The sequence below is a fragment of the Natator depressus genome, chromosome 10 (genome assembly GCF_965152275.1).
Source record: "Natator depressus isolate rNatDep1 chromosome 10, rNatDep2.hap1, whole genome shotgun sequence".
In the NCBI taxonomy this organism is placed as follows: Eukaryota; Metazoa; Chordata; order Testudines; family Cheloniidae; genus Natator; species Natator depressus.
The window spans coordinates 55494622-55520806 of record NC_134243.1 but is presented as its reverse complement, the minus strand read 5'-3'; the positions used below and the strand labels follow the sequence as shown (position 1 = coordinate 55520806).

At 39.4% G+C, this 26185-nt stretch overlaps 1 protein-coding gene across 5 annotated transcripts in view; it reads right to left on the bottom strand.

Moving 5' to 3' along the window:
• The window catches only part of LRRC49 (leucine rich repeat containing 49), a 120255-nt gene that overhangs the window by 29850 nt on the left and 64220 nt on the right, over positions 1-26185 (bottom strand). For all 5 annotated transcript variants that reach the window (XM_074966223.1, XM_074966224.1, XM_074966225.1 and 2 more), the window contains one exon: positions 13586-13669. In XM_074966223.1, coding sequence (XP_074822324.1) covers positions 13586-13669 — 84 coding nt within the window. The remainder of the gene's footprint in view (positions 1-13585; positions 13670-26185) is intronic.

Sequence of the window (26185 nt, the reverse complement as noted above, 5' to 3'; positions counted from 1 at the left end):
GGGTGTAGGACAGGTGAGGGGTGTGGACTCTGGGAGGGAGTGTCAGTGCGGGAGTAGGTGTGGGCTCTGGGATGGAGTTTGGGTGCATATGTGGGCTCTGAGCTGGGGTCGGGGGTTGAGGTGTGGGAGGGAGTGAGGGGTGCTGGCTCTGGTCGGGCAGCACTTAACTTGGGCGGCTCCCGAAAGCGACTGGCATATCCCTCTGGCAGTGGCTCCCTAGGCCGGGAGGGCCAGGGGGTCTCTGCATGTTGCCCCTGCCTGTAAGCACCACCACCCCCAGCTCCCATTGGCCGGAGTTCCCAGCCAATGGGAGCTGCAGAGTCGGCACTCAGGTCGGGGGTAGCACGCGGAGAGCTGTTGCTCCCCCCTCTGAGGCCACAGGGACGTGCCCGCTGCTTCCAGGAGCAGTGAGGGGCCAGGGCAGGCATGGAGCCTGCCTTAGCCCCACTGTGCTGCCAGACTTTTAGCACCTAAAATCTCCTGGCTTGGCTTCGGCAGCCTCTGGGAGATAGAGTCTGATTCTGGGAGACTCCTGGCAAAATTGGGAGAGTTGGCAACCCAATGCCATAGAAATGGACCCTTTGAATTAAATGCATACAAAAGGTTCTAAGGCATGTATACTCTTGCCCTGCAGTTTGGACTACAGGGGTTTGAACAGCAGTGCACACCAAAGTGCTGCAATGTAACGCTCCCCTGTGGATGCTGCAGGCACAAACTAAAAGGTTCCCGTTCACCGTCTTAATGTAATCCTGTTTGAAAAGGATTACATTAATGCAAATTAGGTCATTCCAGCAGTGTCCAAACAGAGGAATTACAAAGCAGCACTTTGGTGTGCATTTACACCCCTCTATTCTGAGCTACGGGGCAGTGTAGAGAAGCCCTTAATTTAAAATTTCCAAGCTCTGGTTGGTATTTGTCAGAATATCAGTGTTATTTAAAGAAAATCTGTAGGGAACTACATAGAGCTCTTTTTAAGGTCTGGGAAAAGTACAGCAAAATGCAAGGTGGAACAAATTGTTTAGCGTTAAGTAGTTAGCACATATCGTAAGGAACCGTTCAAGGTAGAGTGACCTGCTAACACCTCTGCAACTTTTTTATGGTTGGCTAGCTATTCTTTGTCCACATTTTATTCAACTGCTGAACTTTACACGTCCTTCAATTCCAGACTGTTACTTTGAAAAGTGACAATGTTTCTACTAATCAGAGAATTGTTTTTAGCCTTCCTTCTCCTTATAAAATAAAGCAGCTGGTCAACATGACTAACAAAGAAAAGCTCTCAATGAAAAGACTGAGTTCAACGAAGCCATTAAATGTTTAATAATTTATCTAAAACACTGTTGCCATTGTTTTATTCGTATTCAATGTCTACTACACTGCAATATACTATTGCATGCTTTCACCTCTTGTTTATGAAATTCTTCATCTTGAAATATTGTTAAATTTTTCACAAGCTCTATGTCGGACTACACTTTGAAATTATTTGGACCTCGGTGTAGTAAATGGTTGCCCATTTTAGTCACTGCTTTATGCAAACAACACATTATAATGGTGCTCAAAAACATGCACTGGCACCTGCATGAACTTCTGATTTTGCACCACAGAATCACTTGACAACCTAACCACTGTTATATCCTCCTGTGCATCTAACACCCACGAGTCATCACTTTAGCTGTATGTTTCTACTATAAATGCTTAATCCTAACCCTCGCAACATTTTGCTTCAGATTTAACAGCTCATTTAGATTTAGGTGAAAGGGAGCAGTTTGCAGCTCTTCTAGAACTATGTTTTAGGCTACTGGTTTGCAGACTCAAGAAGACAACAGTATATTGATTTACATTTGGAAAGTTATCTTTACAACCAAAAAGGTTAGAAGCTTAGTTATTTTTTACTAAGCTTTCACTTTGTGGTATGGAACGGATTCTGTGACTGTTCTGTAAAATGGAGCTATTATTGTTTTGACATCTATGTCAAGCACTTTGATATCCACAGAAGAAAAAGCCCTATGAAGTCATTGGTGCTGGAACAATTTTTATAGCGGGGATGCTGAGAGCCATTAACCAAAAACCCTGTATATAATGGAAACTACTTCAAGCCGGGGGGGGGGGGGGTTAACGGGGGGTGTCGCAGCATCCCCTGCACTCTTAGTTCCAGCACTTATGTATGAAGTGAAAAGTAGTATTATCCTCATTTTACAAATAGGAAAAATCAGAGACACTGTTTGAATGGTTTCAGAGTAGCAGCAGCCGTGTTAGTCTCTATCCGCAAAAAGAACAGGAGTACCTGTGGCACCTTAGAGACTAACAAATTTATTAGAGCATAAGCTTTCGTGGACTACAGCCCACTTCATTGGATGCATAGAATGGAACATATAGTAAGAAGATATATATATACATACAGAGAAGGTGGAACTTGCCATACAAACTGTGAGAGGCTAATTAGTTAAGATGAGCTATTATCAGCACGAGAAAAAAACTTTTGTAGTGATAATCAAGATGGCCCATTTAGACAGTTGACAAAAAGGTGTGAGGATACTTAATTTAGGGAAATAGATTCAATATGTGTAATACTAGGTTAAGCCTTAGCCTGTGTACCAAAAGACCTCGTATCAATGCTTGCGGATGTGTGACCCTGGCCAAGTCCCTTAAGCTCTGTTTCCATTTGGAAAATTAATCTTTGGGGCAAGGACTGCCTCTCTCTATGTGTTTGCATAATGGCTACCCAGGGGGAGATATGTGGGCACGACTGTAATGCAAATAAATAATAATTTAGCTACAGATGTGAGAAGTAGAACTTAATGACTGTACAGTTCTTCGAAAAAAGAGAAAGCAGTATATAAAAAAACCCAATACTTCGCATTTCCTGACCTGGGTGCTTATCTATGTAGTCTAAACATTTTCTTAAAAACAATTCCATACAAAAAACTCTTTAAACTTATCCATTCATTGTTATACAATAAAGGGATTAAAACCCAAAACTTTGAAAAGCACATCACCACCCTCATACTGTAGTTACTGTACTCAACTGTGAAACATTAAGGTTCATTTTCCCCCTTTCTAAAGAAGGGGTTAGTCGACTACATTTTAAAGCCTTATGAGAATATGAGTTTCAAGATGCCTAGCAGGAAAGGTCTTCACAATCAGATTTAAAGTCTATGGGAACTACAGCACATTATTCAGAGAGGTTGAATTTAAAATGTTTCTGCTGGTTTTCAAGTCTTTGCCAGTTTGAGACATATATACTATACATGCACTGGGGAACACTAGTTGAGCCACTAAGATCTTTGAAACCAGTACAAACTTTTTAAATGCAACCACTACATATGACAGAGAGACCAAGAAATAATATAAAATCATATGAGTAAAACATAAATTGCAAGGACTTGAAAGGTTTACACTACTCTTCCAAAGGGTTTCAGATTAAAACCAACAGAATTACATCTCTTTGGAAATTAAAGAGATTTGAAAGGTAGGAATTATTTGTTTACTGGAAAACAGAACTACATATGAGAGACAAAGCCTTTATCAATCAGTGTGAACATCTAATTTAGTTCAAGCTCATCAGACTCAACCATTATTTTGACAGCCTTCTGTATATATTACATCTTATGAAAAGAAACCAATGCTGTTCTCTATGGCTAATTGTTTTGTCCGTGCTTTAGCTAATCACTAACATTTTATATAGCAAACTTAGAGACAAGCCGAGGAGTTAACTGAATAACTGCTATTGAGAAAAGGAAACAAATGAGCTTCACTTGAAGATTTCCATTAAAGTGAAAGGAATATTGAGAAATATGACAGATATTTTATTTTGTAACCACACCATGAACATTATCATACAGCATATTGATCCATAAGACTGGAGCTACATAAGAATACACTATATAAGATGTGTTTTAATTAACCAAAAATGACATTGGGCCAGATTCACCTTGGGTTTCTGCCAGCATAAACTCTGCCACACAAGTCCTTGGTGGTGGAAAGACTATCAGGGGTTAATGTCACAGAGGTGTAAACCACCTCAGCATCCATTACAGTGGGGAATCATTGAATGCCAATGCCACTCAAAAGCAGGCAAGATGAAGCTGGCATGGAAATGGAGGTTACCTGTCTGAAATTGGAAGTTCTTTTGAGACCTGTGGCCCTTATCTATATTCCACATGTGGTATGCATGCACTATATGCCTGAGTCCAGAAATTCTAACAAGCAGCATCCATTGGCCCACACCTGTACAGTAGATCTCCTCATGCTCCCAACCGAGAGTATAAGAGGCAATGTGTACTGATGCCTCTGAAGTTCCCTTCCTTACCATAAGTCCAACAGGACCTGAGACAGAGGGGATGGAGGGCAGGTAGTGGAATGCAGATAGGGACCACACTTCTCAAAAAACTCCCAGTTACAGGCAAGTAACCTCCATTTCTTCATTGAGTACTAGTCCCTACATGTATTCCAGATGTGTGTAACTGACAAGCAGCGCTCAGACTAGAGGTTGTGAGAAAGCCGGCAGCAAAGATGCTCACAACACTGCAGTTCCTACACTGATATTCTGACAAATGTCAATCAGAGCCTGGACATTTTAAATTAAGGAGCATCACTGATACAGGAAAATGAAATTTATGCCTACATGCAACAGGATCTAGTGATGTTAGCCCAATATCCTTACTATAATTTGGAAAAATATATATTCATACAGAAAATAAAGAGCCTTTATCAGAATTCCTCTGTAGTGTGCAAAGAATTAGTGTACTTTTCCTTTTCCCTAGTTATTTATACTTAAGTACATAACCAGCACTAACATTCAAAATGACAATTTTTATTTAATTGCCTCCACCATCTCCTTACCATAACTAGTCCAAAGAGAAGTAATTTTGCCATTATAATATTTACTAATTTAGAAGGCTTCTTGTGAAGCACGTGTTAAATAAGGAATTTGGTAGAGACCCTTTTTAAGGAACTCTAAGGCCTCGTGAAGGAACATACATAATACTTGATAACACTATCTGACAAGAAAAGTATTGGAACATTTCCACCAAACTCTTTCAGAGCCCTCATAGTACCTCATGGTTTCCAAAATGTTTACTTTGTTTACGATTTTTCACAAAATGTTTTTAAACTAAGAAACTTGGAACTCTAATCTACCAAGAGAGTTATTAAATCAATTTAGTATCTAATACTGAGTCAAAAAAACACAATTGAAGTAAGCCGCACAGAGGCTATGTAATTTATTTCTCATTTAAAATAGGAAATAAAAAAAAGAGATACAAGTTCATCAGATCCAATTTTAAATAAAATGTGTATATAAAATAACAACGTACACAGAAAACAGAAAAAAATAAAAAATGAGTCAAAGGGAACTCAACGTGGCATGACTATTCATGCAAAGTACCAGAATGTCCGCCAAAGACAACAATACAACCACTAGTGGAAGCCTGGATAATAAATACTGACAAAAATAATTGCATCAGGATAGTACCAAATACAATTATGATGGCAACCAGCATTGCATATGGCAATATTTTATTCTCTTTGGAAAACTAAGTAGTAATGGGCTCTATACCTTTATTCATTCTATATATGGACAGATTTCCACACCCTCTTCTTGATTTATGTCCTGCCCTCTAGTTTGATTTGTAGATGTGCACACTTTTGGCAAGGCAGACATTTGGAATTCATTTTCTTTTCTTTTCTATGGGGAGTATTAGAACTGCTTGTGTGTTGTTTTATTTTCACATTTAGAGCCAGTTTAAAAGTTTTAAGGCTTTTTAAATTTTAATCCTGTGATTAAAAATTCTCTCTCTGCAAAAGTTAAATTTTCAAAAAAAAAGCAGGCGGGCTATTAGGAAACATGCTGCTTCAAATATGCCACGTGCTCATCTCTCTCCTTACCACAGTTACTCAATCCTTCATGACAAGTTTCAGAGTAGCAGCCGTGTTAGTCTGTATTCGCAAAAAGAAAAGGAGTACTTGTGGCACCTTAGAGACTAACCAATTTATTTGAGCATAAGCTTTTGTGAGCTACAGCTCACTTCATTGGATGCATTCAGTGGAAAATACAGTGGGGAGATTTATATACATAGAGAACATGAAACAATGGGTGTTACCATACACACTGTAACGAGAGTGATCACTTAGGAAAACACATATGTAAATATGGGCTACCTATTGTGACATTTTCCTCTGTGCTTTAAATATTTAGAAAGTCTTAAATTATTCTTTCAATGACAATAGTAGTTTTAGCAAAAAAGGAGAGGATATGTTTCTTCAGATAACAAAGGTGAAAAGGGCCAATCTTTGAATAGCTTCTCTTTTTTAAACTTTCATTTTTATTGTAAAACTGCTCTGTAAATGAACATTTAATATATTAAGTCCTTATTTTTATCTTTGTTTTTTTAAACAATTAAAAATGCCAAGCTGGATAAATTTTATTTTTAAATTTTACTTTTATTGTAAATGTGTTTTGCATATTGATATGACCTTATTTTTATCTTTGCCTATTAAGCATTTCAAAAGTTATGACTTGTGTCTTTTAAAATAACAACACACATTTGTAAAGGGAGATACGATATCACTCAGGAACTTATTTCTTCACAAATTAAGAACTATTATTATAGGGTTTTTTTCCTTACTCTGTCCTTTGTTTAAAGAAAAAATTGCTGTAATCTTTCTAACTGGGTTATGACAAAGGGGTGCCTCTGCTGCAAAATGCTGCTTTCTTAGTGTCATGTTTACATCCAATATAAATATGTTTTGGTTTCAAATATGATATAATCTCCTTTGAAGATGCCTCTGTATTGTTTTTTTTTAAAAGGGTGAGGGGCTGTTGTAGTTTCTGGACCATTGCTTCTCTGAGAATATGAGTAAGGAAGGAAAGGAAATGCCCATTGAAAACTCTTGATTTAGGCCGATCATAGGGAAAAATCTGTAAATAAATCATAGCTGTGAGTAGGATGACAGCTGCTTTCACATACCCAAACATGCATGCTTGCACAAGAGGAACCCTCATTTAAGAACACTGGGAAAGGCTGTGGAGAAATAGAAAACAGAAAAAAGCTGAGGGCACTTGCTCCCTTGCAGGCCTGTTGCCACCTGTGTCCCACTGAAGTTTTCCCCCTTTCAGATCCACAGTAAGCAGGAAAGGGTGACTTCTCCCTTCCAGTACTGTTGAGGAGTACTCCATGGTGAACTTCATGTCAGCAGAGTAAAATGGGTCAGAAACGTGGAAGGAAGGAGGCCTGGGTGAAGGGTGACCCTTCTGTGGCTCCAGCATTTTTGGAATCGGGGAGAACATTCAGGAGTGCTGAATTAGAAGAAGACCTAGTCTGATGCATCAGTGAGGCATCCTTTCCATCTTGAGAGTTCCTGTTGCTTTTCTATTTCATCTTCTGTGCTAGCTGGCCATCTTGTGAGCCCTCAGCTGTGCAGCTGCTGATCTCTTGCAGTGCATCTAAACTAAAATATCCCACCCAACAGCTTATTCATTTGAAAACCAATTAAATTAAAAGATTTGGTGGCAAATGATCATTTTTATGCCAGAAAATACTCAGATAAGACCCTGTCAAATGGGAGCTCTTACCCTGTGCAAGCCTCTGGAGGCAAAGAATTCTGGGACAGGTTTTTCTAGAAAGCACTAGATTCCACACTCAAGTGGTGGAGAAGAAGAAAAACCCACAGTGCAGACAGGCAGGCATGAACAGGAAAAAAAAAGGTGAGTTATAACCTCTGAAATGAATATGGGAATGTTTATGAAAATTCAACAACAGTTATTAGCATGGTAATTTTGATGGCAGACACTTTTGTAAAACAGCAACAGTTACCTTATTAAATGGGCAGTATGCCATGACATTTCATTTAAAAGGAAGTAAGGTAAAATTTTATGGTTTTCTCAATAAACCTTGTGGGGGAAAATATATTTTATTGCTGAATATGACTCCACAAAATTTCCATTTATTGGCTGAATTTTTAGACTTCGCAAATTATTTCACAGCCACTTAATCCCACTGTTAGATCTATGGGAAAGAAAGTTCCATTCAAGTAAAACAAGAGTCTGAAACAGAGAAAACAAAATTTAAACACACAAGGATAGAATGGAAATGTACATAGAAGAGAGATAAGAATCATCTTTTTGAAGCAAATAAAGGAGAACAGCAGTTGGCTGTTAAGCTTCTTTACCCCCTTGAAGACAAGAAAGAAGCCTTCACTAAAAAGAATGAAAACTTCAATTTCCTGTTCAAGCTTGAGTGAGTATGGAATTACACATTAACAATACATGCCCCTTTCCTCCAATGGGAATTTTCATTGGCAAAATGGTTTGAGAGATCTAGGGCATCAAGACAAACAACAGCATCTCCCACTGTAAGGAAACATACTTCAAAGCTTAAGAAATAGAAGTAAAAATAAATCACACTTTCAAAAATTTCTGTTGCTCAGTAAGTGGGCCAACACATTAACATCACCAAGCCACCAGATGTATGTGTCTGTGTGTACTTCCCTTCTCTATACAAGTAGGAACGGACACCAAAACTTCAAAACCAAATAAATTTAAAACATATCAGTCATCTATAGTAAAAATAAAATAAACTATGTAAGTATTAATTTTTAAAATGATGAGGGGGAGGAAATATTTTCTGGAACCTGTTTTTAAACTGAACAAATCCAAACTCAGAAAAATCTGTTTTAATAGGTAAGATACAGAAATACAGAAGTATACTAGACACACTGTTGGATTACCATATAACAATTAACCCCACCTCTTTATTTACTTTTTCCTGTTTTTTAACCTATTGCTTCCAGTTTACAATACCTACTGTTAAAATTCTGCATGTGTCCCCTTGGTTTGAACAAGGTCCAGTTTTACACACATGCTCGCTCCCTCCCTCCAGCCCTGACCTCCAACTACTCCTTTTCTTCTAAACTCCTAAATGGTGGACATTGAACCCACACCCTCCAAACCCGTGATATGAAATCTTACCCTGACAAACCACAGCTTACCTAGCCAGTACCCTAAGTCATGGGCGAGTCACTGCTTCACAAGATTCTTCAGGACAATACTACTCAAACTCCAGTTGAATTTTTGCAGTACACAAGAACATAAGAATGGCCATACCGGGTCAGACCAAAGGTCCATCAAGCCCAGTATCCTGTCTTCTGACAGTGGCCAATGGCAGATGCCCCAAAGGGAATGAACAGACAGGTTATCATCAAGTGATCCATGCCCTCTCATCCAATCCCAGCTTTTCAACATGGCCAACCATAAGATACTGCTGTCTCACCTGACAAAGGTAGTGGGGCCCAGGGTAATGTGCTAAAATGGTTTCAGTCTTTCCTGGGGAGTCACACTCAACAAGCTGTAATAGGAAATTGCATTTCCACAACTAGACCTCTCACGTGGAGAGTCCCACAGGGATCAATACTCTTACCAGTCCTATCCAACATCTACATGAACTGGTCAGACAACAGGAACTCAAGCATCAGCAATATGCAGATAACACATAGCTCCATCTATCATTCACCATTTATGACTATACCACTACCTGAATGTGGCCAGTTCTTGGATGAGATCAGCTCATGGATGAAGAGCTGGTTGAAGCTGAAACTGAATGAGACAGAGGTGATATTGGTGGAAGAGTCTCCTCTGATTAAAGGTACACACCACCCCACAATTGGTTAATTCAGTCTGTAATTTAGGAGTGCTCCTGAATTCCTCACTGATAATGAGCTCTCACTCAGCAGTGCTTTCTACAGTCTCCAGTGGCTAAGAGACTCCATCCAAACAATGACCCAGCCTCAGGTATTTATGCCCTCATTAACTCTCAGCAGGACTACAGCAATGTAACGTATCTGGTAGCACTTAGAAAAGTCCAGCTGCTATAGAACACTAGAGTACATCTCCTCAGAAACACTGGCTATTGTGAACATATCAAACCTGTCCCCTGCTCCCTACTATGCCTTCCCATAAACTATCAAATCAAGTTCAAGGTCTTGGTCCTTATTTCAAGGCACTCAATGACCTGGCTCTAGAGTATCTAAAAGTTTGACTGAAGCTCTGGGGTGAAGCCCACGGTTGACAATTTTGCTCCACTGGCGCAATGGAACTTTCTACAACTCAGGGTTGCATGTTTTGTCACTTCTGTAGGCTGAGTACATTGCACCCAGCAGGGGCACTTTATATTCCTCAATTCTCCCCAACATGGCACTGGCTTAGTGCATCCTCCCATTCTCTCCTTCTCCCCCAGGGCAGGGCCTCTGTGGTTATGTCTACACAGCAAAGAAAAGCCCACAGCTGGTCTATGACAGCTGGCTTGGGCTCAAGGTTCTCAGGCTGCAAGGCTTTTCCATTACTTTGTAGACTTCAGGACTAGACTCCGTAGGGTGGGAGGGTCCCAGGGCTTGGGCTAAAGCCCAAGTCCAGAAATCTTCACAGCAGTGAAACAGACCCTTAGCTCAAGCCCTGCAAGCGTCAGCTGGCACGGGCCAGCCACAGGTTTTTCTTTGCTGTTTAGACATACCCTGTGTGCACCCCTGTTTCTTCCTCCTCAATTCCATTCCTCCCCCAATCACATATCCCTATCTTCCTCAATCCCTGCTTTCCCCTCACCACCTTCATTCCCCACCCCCAAGGGCTCCACTTTCTCCTTCTCACCTCCACTCCCCTCAGCCTAGGTCCCTGCTTCCTCACCCACCTACCCAGTTCTCCCCTCTGGGTCCCTGATTCCATCATCATCATCACTATGCCAAATCTTCCCATCCCCTTGCGGGTCATTGCTTTATCACTCCCAGGCACTCATTTCTCTCCCTCTGGGTCCCAGCTTCTCTGCCCCATTCAATCACCAAGTCCCCTTCCCCCACTAACCCCATGTCCCTGCTTCTTTTACCACTATTACAGTCTTCTCCGAGTCCCAGCTTCCTCCCCTCCACCTCCCTGACCTGTGAGACTCTGCTTTCCTGCCTCATCCCTCCAGTCCTTGCTGCTTTCTCTCCACACTCACTGTTGCCCCCTCTTCTTCCTGTCCCCATTTCTCAAAATCACTCCACTTTCCCTGACCCTAGATCCTCACTTCCCCCTACAAACCCTCCCTGTGAAAACTGATTTATGTTAGAGTTCAAGATACTGACAAATCTCCCCGTGCCGAGAGTTAAGCTACTGCCTCTGATATATGTCAGCGCAGCAGATGAGAGATTCCTCTGCTTGCGGCACCAGGCAGTCTGTGAATCAGGCTTTTCCACTGGTCCAATTTGCTCTAAAAATCAACAGACTTGTGCCCATCAATGCTTAGAACATCTGCTGAAATTTTAGAATTGATCAGATGTGGTGTTCTGAAATTATCATCATGTTACAGACAGAGAAATCTTAATGAGCTGAGTGTTAGACTTCACTTTGCACAGCCAGTAACGGCAAAGCTTTTGTGTGCAGGAGACAGATTTCCTGGGGGCTGGCCCAAGAATGTGGAATGAACTCCCACAGAAACTAAGACTATCACAAACCTTAGCACCTTCCGTTCTAACTGCAAAGGTGCATTTCTTTGACCTACTCTTCTCTGACAAACATATGTCAACATGTGTACCTACAGAATGGAGCAAGCAGTGTGTACTATTCCACTGGTGCTGGTAATCATCTCAAGGGTAACCACCAGTACCAGTACAAATTTCTATGCTCGTTTGACCTGTGAACTCATCTGTGGAGTATTGCAGGGTTCTAGTCTATGAGGCCTACTGGTGATGTGATCACTTTGCCACTGGTAATTACTGGAAGAGAGTTTGTTGGCGGAGTTCTTACATGACTAATGGGATCTTTAACATTTTGGCTTCTCCATGGTCTAAACCCCATCAAAAATGGTTTTCTACTTCAAATTTTGTGTGTTGTGTTCAGATAGAGAATTATTTGACTATATTTAAGGTATACCAGATGAACCTTTGTGGATTATAAGAGTTGGTAAAATAGAAGCTCAATTTTTCCAAAGCTCATAATGCCCAATATACACATGCAAAATCAACTTCCATGTGTGCACCCGAAACACCAACTTGTGTGTGTGCAAAAGTCTGCATCTACTTTCAAAAGTTTGGCCCTAGATACAAGTTATGGGCCAGATTATGCCTGGATGCTCCAGGGGTGCAGGGTGGGTGGGGATAAGAAGCCTTATATCCTTTGTAACAGCCAGGTATAACTGTAGTCTCTGTGCTCAATTGAGTACAAAGACTGATTCCCTTAACTTGCCTTCCTTGGGGTGCAAGACAAATCAAGAAGGCATGGAGGAAGTCAGGCTATGACTCTCTCCCATCTATGTACCAGTTGCTTCACAGCCCTGAAAGTTCTCCCAGCAGGGGTAGTCAACATCATTGACATTCTCTTCCACAACAGAAGTTTCCAAGTGCACATAGAACAGAGTTAGCAAGAAGAAAAGACAAACCAATGGTCTATCCCAAGGATCTGTGCTGGCACCCATGCTTTTCAACCTATACACAAACTTATGCTGTTCACCCTGCCCTGCAAGTTCACATACACAGATGACATTTGCTTAGACATCTAAGCACGGTCATTTCCAGAACTTGAAGATGCTCTAAACGCTGACTTGATTGAGATGGCTGAATACTGCAGTTGGTAGCATTTACAGCCAAGCATGTCCAACAGAGTTTCGTGTGTGTACCTTTTTTACAATGACAGAGCAGACCAAGAATTCAATATTCTTCTCAATGGACATATCTTGAAACACAAATCCCACCCACTCTACCTTGGAGTCACCCTAGATAGATCTCTCACATAGCTTAAACACCTGAGGAAAACTGTGACTGAACTGAGGACGAGTAACAACCTTCTAAGCAAATTTGCTGGCCCTTCACAGGATGCTAGTGCTCAAACTCTGTGAACATCCAGCTTAGACCTCTGTTACTCTGCAGCAGAATATTGTGTTCTGGTGAAGCTCCATTTGTCTCATATCAAGTTGGCTGACACACACCTACACTCAACCACAAGCATTATAACTGGGACAATGCGACCCACACAGTACTGTGGGTCCCTATGTTAAGCAACATCACTCCTCCACAATCTGTCTTGAGGATATTACAGCTAGAATGAGCCAGCCTTCACACCTGGGGCCAATGAGATGCTGTGGCCAAAGACAGACAATATCACACATCACTGACGACTGCCTTCTGACCAGATTTGATGGTGGTCTGAGGGCTCTGCACTTTGCTCATGAGGCTGCCACAAATTGGCTTTGGCAAGCTCCACATCCAAGAAGAACTGGTATCATGTCAGTTTTGACTTATTATCATAGGTGTCATTTTTCTTGAGGTTAAAAATAAAAGTAGGTATAATTAAAGCAGACAGTGTCCTTTTAAACTACAGCACCAAGATATCAGAGCCTACCTTATTATGCAAAAGAAAAGGAGTACTTGGGGCACCTTAGAGACAAACAGCTCATGAAAACTTATGCTCAAATAAATTTGTTAGTCTCTAAGGTGCCACAAGTACTCCTTTTCTTTTGCGAATACAGATGAACACGGCTGTACTCTGATACCTTATTATGGTCAATACAACTAATGTATGGCATTTTATCTAATCTCAATTAGAGTTAGAAAGAATAGAAAATACCTTTAACAAGGTCTGTTTGTGGCTTTCACGCTTCTTCTCTTCCTCTTTTCTTGCTGCAACAGATGCCATGCGCCTTTCTTCTTCCTAGATGAAGAAATAAAATCAACTTTCGTAAAGCAGGAGTAACCTAAGGAAAATGTAATTGACAAGCTTGTAAATTCTGATGTTTGAAAGGCAAATATATCTTCAGTGGTCTATTCACCAAAGGGTGACTTGTAGGCATTACTAAACATGGCTTGGTAACACTCCTATTTCTATCTTTACCTGACAATTTCCAAAGTTAACACTTCTATTCAGGATGTGAACCTGAATGCTTGTGCTGTAATGTTCTTGGTAGAGAAATGTAAAGCTTTCTGTGTTCTAAATAAAAAGTGTTATTAAAACATTTCAATGAATAACTAAGTAAAATATACTCCCTTCAACACTTTTAGTGTTTACACAATCAATTTTTATACCAAGCTCTATCAAGAATTTATAGGAGTTTTGTAGTTTAAAGGTGAGCTGAAAAGGGAGGAAAAAAATGAACATGTTCCCTTTTTTGCTTCTTTAGAATATATAAAGGCAGCCTGAACATTTTTGTTGTTGTTGATTGGTTGTTTTTCTTTTTTTTTTCTTCTTTTTTTAAATTCTGCTTGGTTTTTTACAATCAAAATTCAGATAATGGAAAATTGGAGCAGTGGTTAACTTATATTTACTTAAAGAACTTAAATAATTGAGAGGAGTAGCAGAGTTTAGTTGGACTGTTTGAAACTCTGTTGTGTTTTTATTAGAAACACAAATATTTCTCTTACTAAGGTTTAAAAATATTTTTACATATATTGAAATATTATTTATTATTTTTATTAGCACACACTTATTTCAATGACTTGCATTTTAAATAAAGCAAACCTCTGTAAAAGATTCAGCACATCCACACCTTCAATTAAGGTGTTACAGCTCACAAAATATGTTGTGAGAACTCCCAGTGGCTCCCCAAGAAAACCCAAGGAAGATTAGACTTGACCTTCCTGATTTTTCTAAGCTGAAAAATAAATAGAAAAAACCAACCAAACAGAACAAAACAAAAAACAATGCCAACAAATAAACCAAACCCTTTATAAAACATTTCAGGGGTTTTCCCCTACACCATAATGAAGCAAAACAGAGGCAAAAGCCCAGATCTTTAAAGTCTTTTGGCTTTAAGCATGATAACAGTAAAAGAAAGATCTACTTTTATTACTTATTACTCTGGGCTTTTGATTTTCTTTCCTGGTTCTTTCCAGCAATTTATTTTCAACAACATATAGCGTCCTCTAATCTTAGCAAGCTGCAGCAATTGTGTGAAGTTTCTTTGAGTGTTGATTCTTGTTATAGTAATGACTTAGATTTCTATCACTATGATACAATAAGCCAAACTGAAGGGAAAAAGAGAGTAGGGTTTTTGTGTTTATATAATTATTATTAAACAAGTTTCCTCTTGGTTATCTATTTTCACACATTGATTAATTCTAATGCTATCACCCTGATATATACAGAACAACCGTCTATATAGTCATAACACATTTGAATATTGTTTAGAACATTTATTAACATTTTACAAATGAAACAAAAAATAAATAGTTAATCAATCCTTGTAATCTAGACCACATTTCTGTGATAAACACTTCATCATGTATGCAGTAACAGTAAACAGTAAGATTTATCTAGAAAGGCTCCAGTTTTCCTCAGGCCTCTGCCCAGGCACCCAGGCCAAATAAAGAAAATAATTTCTCAAGGTTAAGTAGGAATTTATCCAAAGTATTTCAGGCTGTGCCGTACTACACATGTGAGTAAGAATAAAACAGGTCAGGGAGCCAATTAGCCAATGCCAAGGAAAAAAAAAAAGAGACAATTTAACAGACTCAGATACTTAAAAAATTGCTACTCAAACAGGGGCGCCATTTAGGCGGGGCAGGGCGAGGTTCCAGCCCCCCCCCCCCCCCGAGTTTTGTACCACCAGCTGGGAGAGACGTTGCTTGCTCTACTGCCCCCTCCCCTCACCAGTCAGGAATAGTCGCTCCTTTCCCCCCTCCCCTCACTGGCCTATTATTTGCTCAGCAAAAAGAATGTAGTGGTGTGTATGGCAGAGCCAATAGCTCGACTGGGAGCTTCTGCAGCACTTTTTCATTCCTGAAACAAACATGCTGAAGGAGTGGTGAGGGGAAGGAAGCTCTCAAGCTCTGTGCTTCGGTCGGAAGATGCTTGCTACAGATTTCGTCATGATCTGCCCCTCACCTTCACATGTCTGTGACACCCTGGCACCCCCATGTTCATCACTGTCATATAATTAGGATATGTTTTGTACAAAGCATGCCTTGTGAAATATCATTCTAAAAGTCTTGATCTGCTAGACATTAATATCTCGTTGGACTGTATGTGCTGTCATTGTATGTGAAGTTATGCTATGTATGTGCTACTAAAACATGTTGTGAGACTGAGGACACCCACATGCAGCCTTTCAGGTACAACAATTAAAAAAAGGCCAAACAATGTTAATGGCTCATTGAGGAAGTGCACACAAGCGCAAGGAACTGTGTACAATAGAAACCTCTCAGACAGCACTACACAATGGGAACTATTTGACCCAGGTCACAGCAAAAGAGCTTTCCAGCAAGTTGGAAGGAGATATAAAAGGGGGAAATGACATCATGACTTGACCTCACTCTCCCTACAACACCACACCTGAAAGTACCAGAGGAACAAGACTGAAGGGATGGGGGAGAGAAGTGCTGTTCCCAGGCAGGAAAGAAGGAAGACTGCCTGTGTATGCAAAAGCTAACCTGTTTGTACTATCTACCTAGGTGAGACACTGCTTGATTCAAATACTAACTAGTACATTAGGCCTAGATTGTGGTTTTGTTTAATTTCTTATGGTAAACTGCTGTGATCTGTTTCAGAGTAGCAGCCATGTTAGTCTGTATTCGCAAAAAGAAAAGGAGTACTTGTGGCTACAGCTCACAAAAGCTTATGCTCAAATGAATTTGTTAGTCGCTAAGGTGCCACAAGTACTCCTTTTCTTTCTACTGTGATCTGTTTGCTATCACTTATAATCCCTTAAAAGCTATCTATCTGTAGTTAATAAATCTATTTTATATTTTATCTAAAACACTGTGTTGTTTGACGTGCAAAGGGCATAAATTTCAGCTCATGAAAAAGAGTTGATGCACATCCACTTTCCTTTGTAGAAGTGGCGGACTGGGTAATAAATTCATACTGGTCAGGTTTTGACCAGGGCAGGACGGTACAGCTTTGGGGTCGTAGGCTGGGGAGCTGGGAGTATTTTGGTTGTAGTGTCTCTATTGTGGGTTCATGAGTGACTGGCCAGAGCATTCATGAACACAGCTGGGTGTGGTCCCTGCGTGTGGATGTTGGTGTGAGTGCAAGCTTGGAGGGCTGCACAGTTTGTCACAACGTCACAGTGCAAGAGGGAACCCAGACCAGTGAGACAGAGGGCTCAGCTGCACCTCAGTTCCAGGTGTCACCCCTCAGGAGAACCCATCACAATGTCAACTTGTTAAAAAGGCAGAAGCAAGTCCCTTGTGACACCAGTAGACACAAAGCTGCTCAGCTGGGGGAGGGGGCTGTTTCCCCAGGCACATTCAGGAAATAATTATCCTCACAGACAGCCCAGCTTTGGTAGTTTCAGACAGTAAGAGCAGTCCTGCTGTGAAGAAGCAAGCATGAGCTACAACCACCATAAATATTGTTTAAATTACACTTAAAACGTTCTCATTTTTTTCAACTCTCTAATTTTTTAGTAAATTGCAGTACCCCAGTGTGGCCATTCATTTTCCTATTTAGTCCCACTTATCTGAGAGAGTCTTTCCTTTGCTTACAATTGGCTTTGGGTCAGGTCCACAGGCTGTGACACAAAAACACCAATTCCTCTGTGAATGCCTGGCTCTTATGAAATCTCACCAGAGTGGGGTTGCACTTTTCTAGGACCTTTTTCCCAGAATATCTTTTGAGGAGCTGCTGGCTCTCAGCTGCTTCCCTCAAATAACCATTTTGCAGCTGTCTCTCCTTCTGTTCCAGCTGGTAAGTATTCTTATCTCCTGTTGTACTTACTCTTTAACATTTCTAACGATATAGCAATCTCACAAACTTGAGAAGCATCAGTGAATTTCACTGAGATGATATTTACTCTCACCATCCTTACAGCAACACACTAGAAACCGCCTTCCAATCTAATCCTTTGTATTTATCATAACTATTTGTATAAAACCTTCTGTGCACATAAACCCAAGCCAATCTGAACAATTTGCAAGATTTGGCTGCCAAAATTTGTTCATTATAGATCCACGCTGCTAACATCCATCATTTAATTATAGTCTAGATAGTGATTTTTTTAAAGGTATAGACCAATGTTAATAAAAACAACTTTGTTTCAATAAATAGATTGGGCTACTATGGGGCTAGATTTTAAGTGTCTTTGGGCAATTAATGCAGTAGAAATCTGGCAACTCTGAATACACATATCTAAAATGTGAAGTTTGACCAGTCATGTTCATTTTGCTGATTTCTCCCAACCTGTTCCTCCAAATCCCATAATCCACCTCCTCTTCACTTCAGTGGGAAATGTATTAGTTGACGGTGCCAGTTCTTTAGTTGAAACATTCCTGTATGTACACACACACTGCTGGAGGTTGAAAGAATTCTGCTTTTCAGATGTGGTTTTCTGTTCTAAACTTACACATTATCTTAAAATATAGCTTTAATTTGTGTTTGTATATATTTTTTTCTTTTAGGGCTGTTGATTAATCGCGTGAGTTAACTGCGATTAATCACACTGTTAAACAATAGAATACCAATTGAAATTTATTAAATATTTTTGGATGTTTTCTACATTTTCAAATATATCAATTTCAGTTACAACACAAAATACAAAGTGTACAGTGCTCACCTCATATTATTTTTGATTAAAAATGACAAACAAAATAAACGGTATTTTTCAATTCACCTCATGCAAGTACTGTAGTGCACTCTCTTTATCATGAAAAAGAACCTAGAAATGTAGGGTTTTTTGTTATATAATTACACTCAAAAACAAAACAATGTAAACTTTAGAGCCTACAAGTTCACTCAGTTCTTCTTGTTCAGCCGATTGCTAAGAGAAACAAGTTAGTTTGCATTTAGAGGAGATAATGCTGCCCACTTCTTAATTACATCACTTGAAAGTGAGCACAGGTGTTCGTATGGCACTGTTGTAGCTGGCATCGCAAGATACTTACATGCTAGATGCGATAAAGATTCATGCCCCCTTCATGCTTCGGCCATTGTTCCAGAGGACATGCTTCCATACTGATGATGCTCATTAAAAAAAAATAACGCGTTCATTAAATTTGAGACTTAACTCCTTGGGGGAGAATTGTATGTCTCCTGCTCTTTTTACCTGCATCCTGCCATAAATTTCATGTTATAGCAGCCTCGGATGATGAACCAGCACATGTTTGTTTTAAGAACACTTCCATTGCAAATTTGACAAAATGCAAAGAAGGTACCAATGTGAAATTTCTAAAGACAGCTACAGCACTTAACCCAAGGTTTAAGACTCTGAAGTGATTTCCAAAATCTGACAGGGACAAGGTGTGAAGCTTGCTTTCAGAAGTCTTAAAAGAGCAACACTCCGATGCAGAAACTACAGAACCTGAACCACCAAAAAAGAAAATCAACCTTCTGCTGGTGACATCTGACTCAGGTGATGAAAATGAACATCTGCACTGCTTTGGATCGTTATTGCGCAGAACTATTCATCAGCATGGACACATGTCCTCTGGAATAGTAGTTGAAGCATCAAGGGACATATGAATCTTTAGCACATCTGGAATGTAAATATCTTGCGATGCTGTCTACAACAATGCCATGCAAACACCTATTCTCACTTTCAGGTGACATTGTAATTAAGAAGCAGGCAGCATTATCTTCTTCCAATGTAAACAAACTTGTTTGTCTGAGCAATTGGCTGAACAAAAAGTAGGACTGATTGGACTAGTAGGCTCTAAAGTTTACACTGTTTTATTTTGAATGCAGGGGTTTTTTGTACATAATTCTACATTTGTAAGTTCAACATTAATGATAAAGAGATTGCACTACAGTACTTGTATTAAGTGAACTGAAAACTATTTCTTTTGTTTTTTACAGTGCAAATATATCTAATAAAATAAAGTAAGCACTGTCCACTTCACATTCTGTGTTGTAATTGAAATCACTATATTTGAAAATGTAGAAATCATCCAAAAATATTTAAATAAATATTTAAATAAATGGTATTCTATTATTAACAGCACAAAAACAAAAATAAAAACTATACAGAATTAGTAGTTAAAAGAAAAACTATCAGAAATGTACACATTCCTATAATGAAAATATAGAAGATAATAAAGCACCAAATTTGGTGTTTTCTACAGATTAACATTTGTACAGTGCTTTGGAAAATGTAAAGTTCTGTATATATGTTAAGTACTCTTCTTACTCAGAGGGCATTTATAACATACTATTTCATTACATCCCAACATTGTAACTGGAAATATTTGAGAGTACTTTTTGTAGGCAACTAATTTTACACAATTTTTTTTGGTAAGTAAAATACAAATAAAATGAGTCTGTGATATTCAATTCTGAATCATAGTCCAAAAGATTCATTTTAATAGTTAAACTGTTCCTGCCCCCTATCGTTCCACTGATTTAACTACCTCACTCAGTAAGAGAATTAAAAAGAGAGAAAGCAAAGGGTCTTTTCTGTAGACCATTGACTAAACTATGACAGGTTTCAGAGTAGCAGCCGTGTTAGTCTGTAACAGCAAAAAGAACAGGAGTACATGTGGCACCTTAGAGACTAACAAATTTATTTGAGCATAAGCTTTCGTGAGCTACAGCCAACTTCATCAGATGCATAGAATGGAACATATAATAAGAAGATATTTATATATACAGAGAACAACTGTCCGAAATGGGCCATCTTATCACTTCAAAAGTTTTTTTTCCCCTGCTGATAATAGCTCCTCTTAATTAATTAGTCTCTTACAGTTGGTATGGGTACTTCTACCTTTTCATGTTCTCTCTATGTATAAATATCTTCTTACTATATGTTCCATTCTATGCATCTGATGAACTGTGCTGTAGCCCACGAAAGCTTATGCTCTAATAAATTTGTTAGTCTCTAAGGTGCCACAAGTATTCTTGTTCTTTATACTAACTATATTTTTCATATAACATTGCTACTTAATAATGCTCAAGAAACTACATATTTGTCCCTAAATACAGGCATTTGGTAATGTTTAAGTCTCTCATCAGGACAATTAAATAACGCAGTAGAGCCATATTAGGTTAAATGTTCCTTGTTTACAGAAATCCAAATATTCTCATAGACAGTATTTTTAGAACACATATTTTCCAAGTAATAAAGAAATGTGAGCTATGAAGTGAAAAGCAAAGAGGTTCTCCAACACAAACATTTGGGAAGTATACTTTTTAACTTAATTTTATTTACTTCATAACCCCCTGAAGTGTTTATATCAAAATATCTTCCAAAACCGTCAGAGAAAAGTTTTTTTTGGGGGGGGGAGGGGGGGTTCCCCTCTAAAATAGAAAGCTCCTGTAAGAAATAACAGACTTAACTTTTCACTTTCATTTTTCAGAAATTTAAGACACTGACAGAGAATATACGCAGTCTAAAAAAAAAAGATCTTGATATATTAAAACGACTATACAAATACAATAACTCATTTTAAACTTTAAATAATGTGAAAGCATGCAAAGCAACTGGATAGATGAAATAAACAGGAACTTTATGACACACTTATCCTGTAAAACTTCACTACTACTAAGTCATTACCACAGTATCCGGTGGAAAATGAGATAGAGTACAATATACTTTAAATTATTTCCACAAAAAAAGTTAGCAAGTGACACCCACTAATAATTTTGCCATTGTCCATTCTTTTACTGTGGTTCCTAAAGATTGCTTTTCTTCTTCTAGCCCTACTTCCCTGGATGTGTCTCTATCCTTCTAATACTTTAATCCTTATCTTAAAACTGCCTTTCTTTTATTCTTCTCACTGATATGTTCTTTCAATGATTTGATCTCTCTTTTCTTCTTGATAGTCCAATATTTCATTGGGTTGAACATGCAGGAAGACAAGAGAAGACTCAAGGGATGGGATTTAACTAGGCTACACCTTTAATAATTCATCTGAGAAATATCTGGCAATGCTTTGTACAGTGTAGCTCATATCTCCTTGTTAGAGAGCTACCATCAGCCCTTCTCCTCTCCAAGGTTCGTGCCAGCATATTGGTGGGACCCCACCACCCTCTCCTTGTCTGAGTACTAAGACTCTGGAGAAAGGAGGTGTCTTTTTCTTGTATTAGACATTAGAAACACCAACAGTGTTTCCCAGCTTCTTTAGGGGATACCTTCCCCTGAGTTCACTTCCAATTCCAATTTATCAGGGAACAGGACCCCTATTGAACAAGTATCAGCAATGGACATCTGCCAAGATGCAACAATCTGAACCCTACCTTCATTCCCACTGGGTCCCTCAGTTGGTGTGGGGAAGATAAAAAAAAAACAAACATCCCTCTTGGCCAATCTGGCAGTGAAGAAAAAATTCACTTCCAGTTGCAAAGAAACGACTAGCACGATGCCCACAGCAGACCCCCCCCCAAACAGTCCTATGCCAATCACAGGGGAGGAAGGATGGGGGCTGCTTTTCCAGCATGCAATGGTGTCCTGACCCCTTTGGTGTTCCTGTTGCGCAGGAACCATTGGGCTTTCTCAGAGCTATTGCCCACCCACTCCCAAATGGCTAAAGAGCTGAAGGGGGAATCTTCTTGAAAGGGTCAACAGTCCTCTCCCTCCCTGCAGGTCCAGACAATCACTCTCACCCTTGAGGATACAGGTGTACTTTTCACTCTGTAACAGCCATGGTGATTTCTTTGTATTTCCTTGTTGATTCTTATTTTTGCATTTTATTACTGTGTGCTTTTGTTACATTCACCCAATGTTTTATATTAAAGGTTGCACGCAAACAAGAAAGTGACTATATCTGTAGTTCTACCAAGCTAGCAGCTGCCCCTGATGCTAATATGGCATAACATGGATAGTAGCACTCCAGATACTAATTGCAGCTGAACCCATTGCCATGCGGTAGGGCATGCTAGAGAACATTACAAATGAGCTCTGAGTAGGATGATAAATAGAGCATACTGGGATGCACATTCTGTTCCCACTTTAGGGTTATTTTATTTTATTTGTTGAATGTTTATTATTATTATTATTCAAGGAGGTGCTACTAGTGAATGCCACTACCTGAATATCCAGTGCCAAGGATAAACCGACTATAACTCCAAGACTGTGAACTAGCTTAGCTAGTTAAGGACAGCTGTCCACCCATATTTCCATAGCATGTCTTATATAAAAATATTCTAAACAGAGAGTTCTGTTTAAATATCTGTGACAAATATCTTATATACGTATGCATTTATGTTCAAGAAAATACTTTAATATATTAGAACTAAATAAAATACAACTACCTAAGTCATAAAAATCTGAAGAATGGCCTGGGATATATATATAAACTATAAACTCATAGGGATATTGAATGCATATAAAATATAAAACAGTCCATTTCTAATACCCAATAAGTTCACATCATCTGTATCCTGAAGATAACATGCAGCTCATTAATGGAAGTTATAGCATTTTCATTTGATGTAATACAGGAATGAATAAAGACATGCCTCCTCAGAAGATAGAGAAGCCAATCTTTTTTTTTAAGTTATCCTGATCTACAACTGTTCTTTGTAAAAATGGTATTTGATTAAAAAGGTGCATCTCCCATTATTTTTGATACTAGCTTCTAAGTTTGTGAATTAAGGGACAGGATTATTTCTTCTAATAGTTTATTAGGAAATTCCTGAGAAGTCTGTTTTTCTCAAAGTTGCAAGGGAGATTTTGTTTGGGTCTTTCCATAGCATTGCCCTACCAGTGCTAGAACACTTCAGGGGTGGAAGGTCTCTCAATGCAAAAATGTAACAGCGCCAGGAGGGAATTCCATTCTGAATAAAATAGGAGAACCAATTCCCTATTCTGGAAAAATTTTCAAGCAATAATAGCTGTGTTCATTTCAAGCCATAGAAGTCTTTAGGATATCAATAAAGAGAGGCAAAGAAGTTTTACTGGAAATATTTAACTGTTAAGTGTACATTTGGAGCTGGGAACCATGGCAAAGCTTTTTAAAATATATGTATTTAACTTCACAGATTTTGTTGGAAGGGCAAATTACATACATGGTGTACAGTCCATGTATTTCTTTCTGGTTAACTCCTCCCCAGTAAGTAGGCTTAGAAGGAGTAGATTTTTTTCAGTAAGTGTCAGTAAACGTCAATTTCACCATACAAACACAAATCAACAAAAAATATTTTCATAGATAATAATCAAAATTTACATATAGGCAAAGAAAGAAAAATGCTGCGTGAGAATTTATTAGAGTTTGATTTAAGGATATTTATTTTGTATATTTTGACGCAATGTTTACAATTTGTGTTTTAACAGTTATAGAGCTTTAACTTTTTGAATCTCACTATCTACTGTCATTAAATAATAACTGTCTGACTACCTGGTAATAGGGTATTCAGGAGGCCTGGTGGGTAAGGACTTAGCGTACCTGGTTTCCAGTCACTCATTGCAGAAAAAACGGGAGGGGGAGGGAAGGATAGAAATACCTGGTTCTTACCCCAGAGGTGTTGTGGTCTCAGCCCACCTATGGGCCTAGTTCTCAAGCAGGATGTGGTAGGGGAACCAGGGCCAACCCTCTCCATGGGATCCCAGCCCAGGCCCCTGTGGGAAACAGCATCAGACAAGTCTTCCACACAGAGAACCCAAGTCTGCCACCCTGGACCACTTCCTTTCTATCTGCTCCTTCAGCTTGGGGCATGGTCCCCTAAAGTTCAAACAATCTGAAGTTTAACAGAGTTCAAATGAGCAGAGCCTCTCAGGACCTGCTGGTTCTTAAAAAAAAAAAAAAAAAAAAAAAAAAGCAGGTGTGAGCAAGAGGTAGGTTAGAGAAAGCACCGCCTGTGGGGCTCACCAGCACCATGGTCCCATCTAAAGCTCAGCCTTCAGTGTGGCTTTCAGGAGAAGGGCCTGCCTTTCTCCCAGCCTGTTTGCTCTCCCTCTCATTGCCTGGATTTCTGAGCTTCTTTTTAACCTGTACCTGCAGCCAGAACATACTTTGTAGGCCTAGAGGAGCAGGACTACCTGGGCCCAGTATTGCCCTTTAACTCCTTCGGGCCCAGTGTGAGGTTTGTATACCCCATCACACAAACCCCATAATTTCCCGCAACTGTAAAAATGTATATAGATAAGAAACAAAAAAAATGCTTAAAACCAAAACATCAGTATTATCGAAATTACAAAAAAAAGAATTCTGCGAAGCCTACTTATAAAGCTGCACTGTATTCAATTCAAATTTAGACATGTTTTCTACACATCTGCAAACTGCTGTAAAAAGGATATCTTCGATTTACTTTTCTCAATGGTAGATGGCAGAGAAGGGCCATTTTCCTGCTTTGAGGGGAAAAAAAACACCTTACGAAGTGTGTCATTCAAAAAGGTTCAGTTTATTTTATCAGTTGAAGTTTGAGGGGGGAAGAGCTAAAGACTTTCTCTTGGGATGGGATTTATCTAGGTTAAACAATTGGATAGGTTTGTTTTTCTTAACTGGAACTGGTCTCCTAGAGATATACACTTGCAGCCCAAGGGTAATATTTTCACAATCCATACATGACTTAGGAGCCTAAGTCTCATTGAAATTTAAGAGGACTTAGGTGCTTTTGAAAAAATGTTACCCTTAGCCTCTGTTCTCACTTCTATGAAAACCTTTGCCAGCGCAGATGACATGCCAAACAGAAATGAAGGGGAATATGCAGTTGTGCCCGCAACATCTGGGGGGGAAGATACCAGCTAAAGGAGGACACTCAGGCCTAAGAATAGTAAACTATGCTTTATTGAAGGAAGGAAGAACTTATGCTCCAATCTGTGCAGGGAGCCCCTAGGACGCGCGGAGGGGCTGCAGGGGACTCTGGCCGTTCGGGACAGCTGACCAGGCACGACTCCGCCGGGGGGGAGTCCTCTGCAGCGCTATATTCTCCGCGCTTACTTCGGGGTTACATGGGGTCAACAGCTGGCTACATTCTTATATGTATGATTTATGCTTATTACATAAACTGACTTGTTTACAGGCAAAAATATGCTGAGCTATGCTACAATATCTTTTGGCAGGGCCTGTCCGACAAAGTTCATTGAAACTGCCTGCATGTTCCGCTTACATCCAGTCACATACTCAGTCCACCACTTAGCTCCTTGCCAATCTTCCGCAACCTTGCCCCTACAGCAGTAATAGCACCCACTATAAATAATTTTCAGACAAACATCTTCTTCAATTCTCTTGCAGAAGAAATTAAGGAATTTCTAACCAGAAAAGAGCAATTACCAGGTGTACCTATTAGTTGTCTGCAAGGCAAAGCAAGACTGGGGAATTCAGGATATTCAGGTGGACCACAATAAAGGAGAAAAAAAATTAC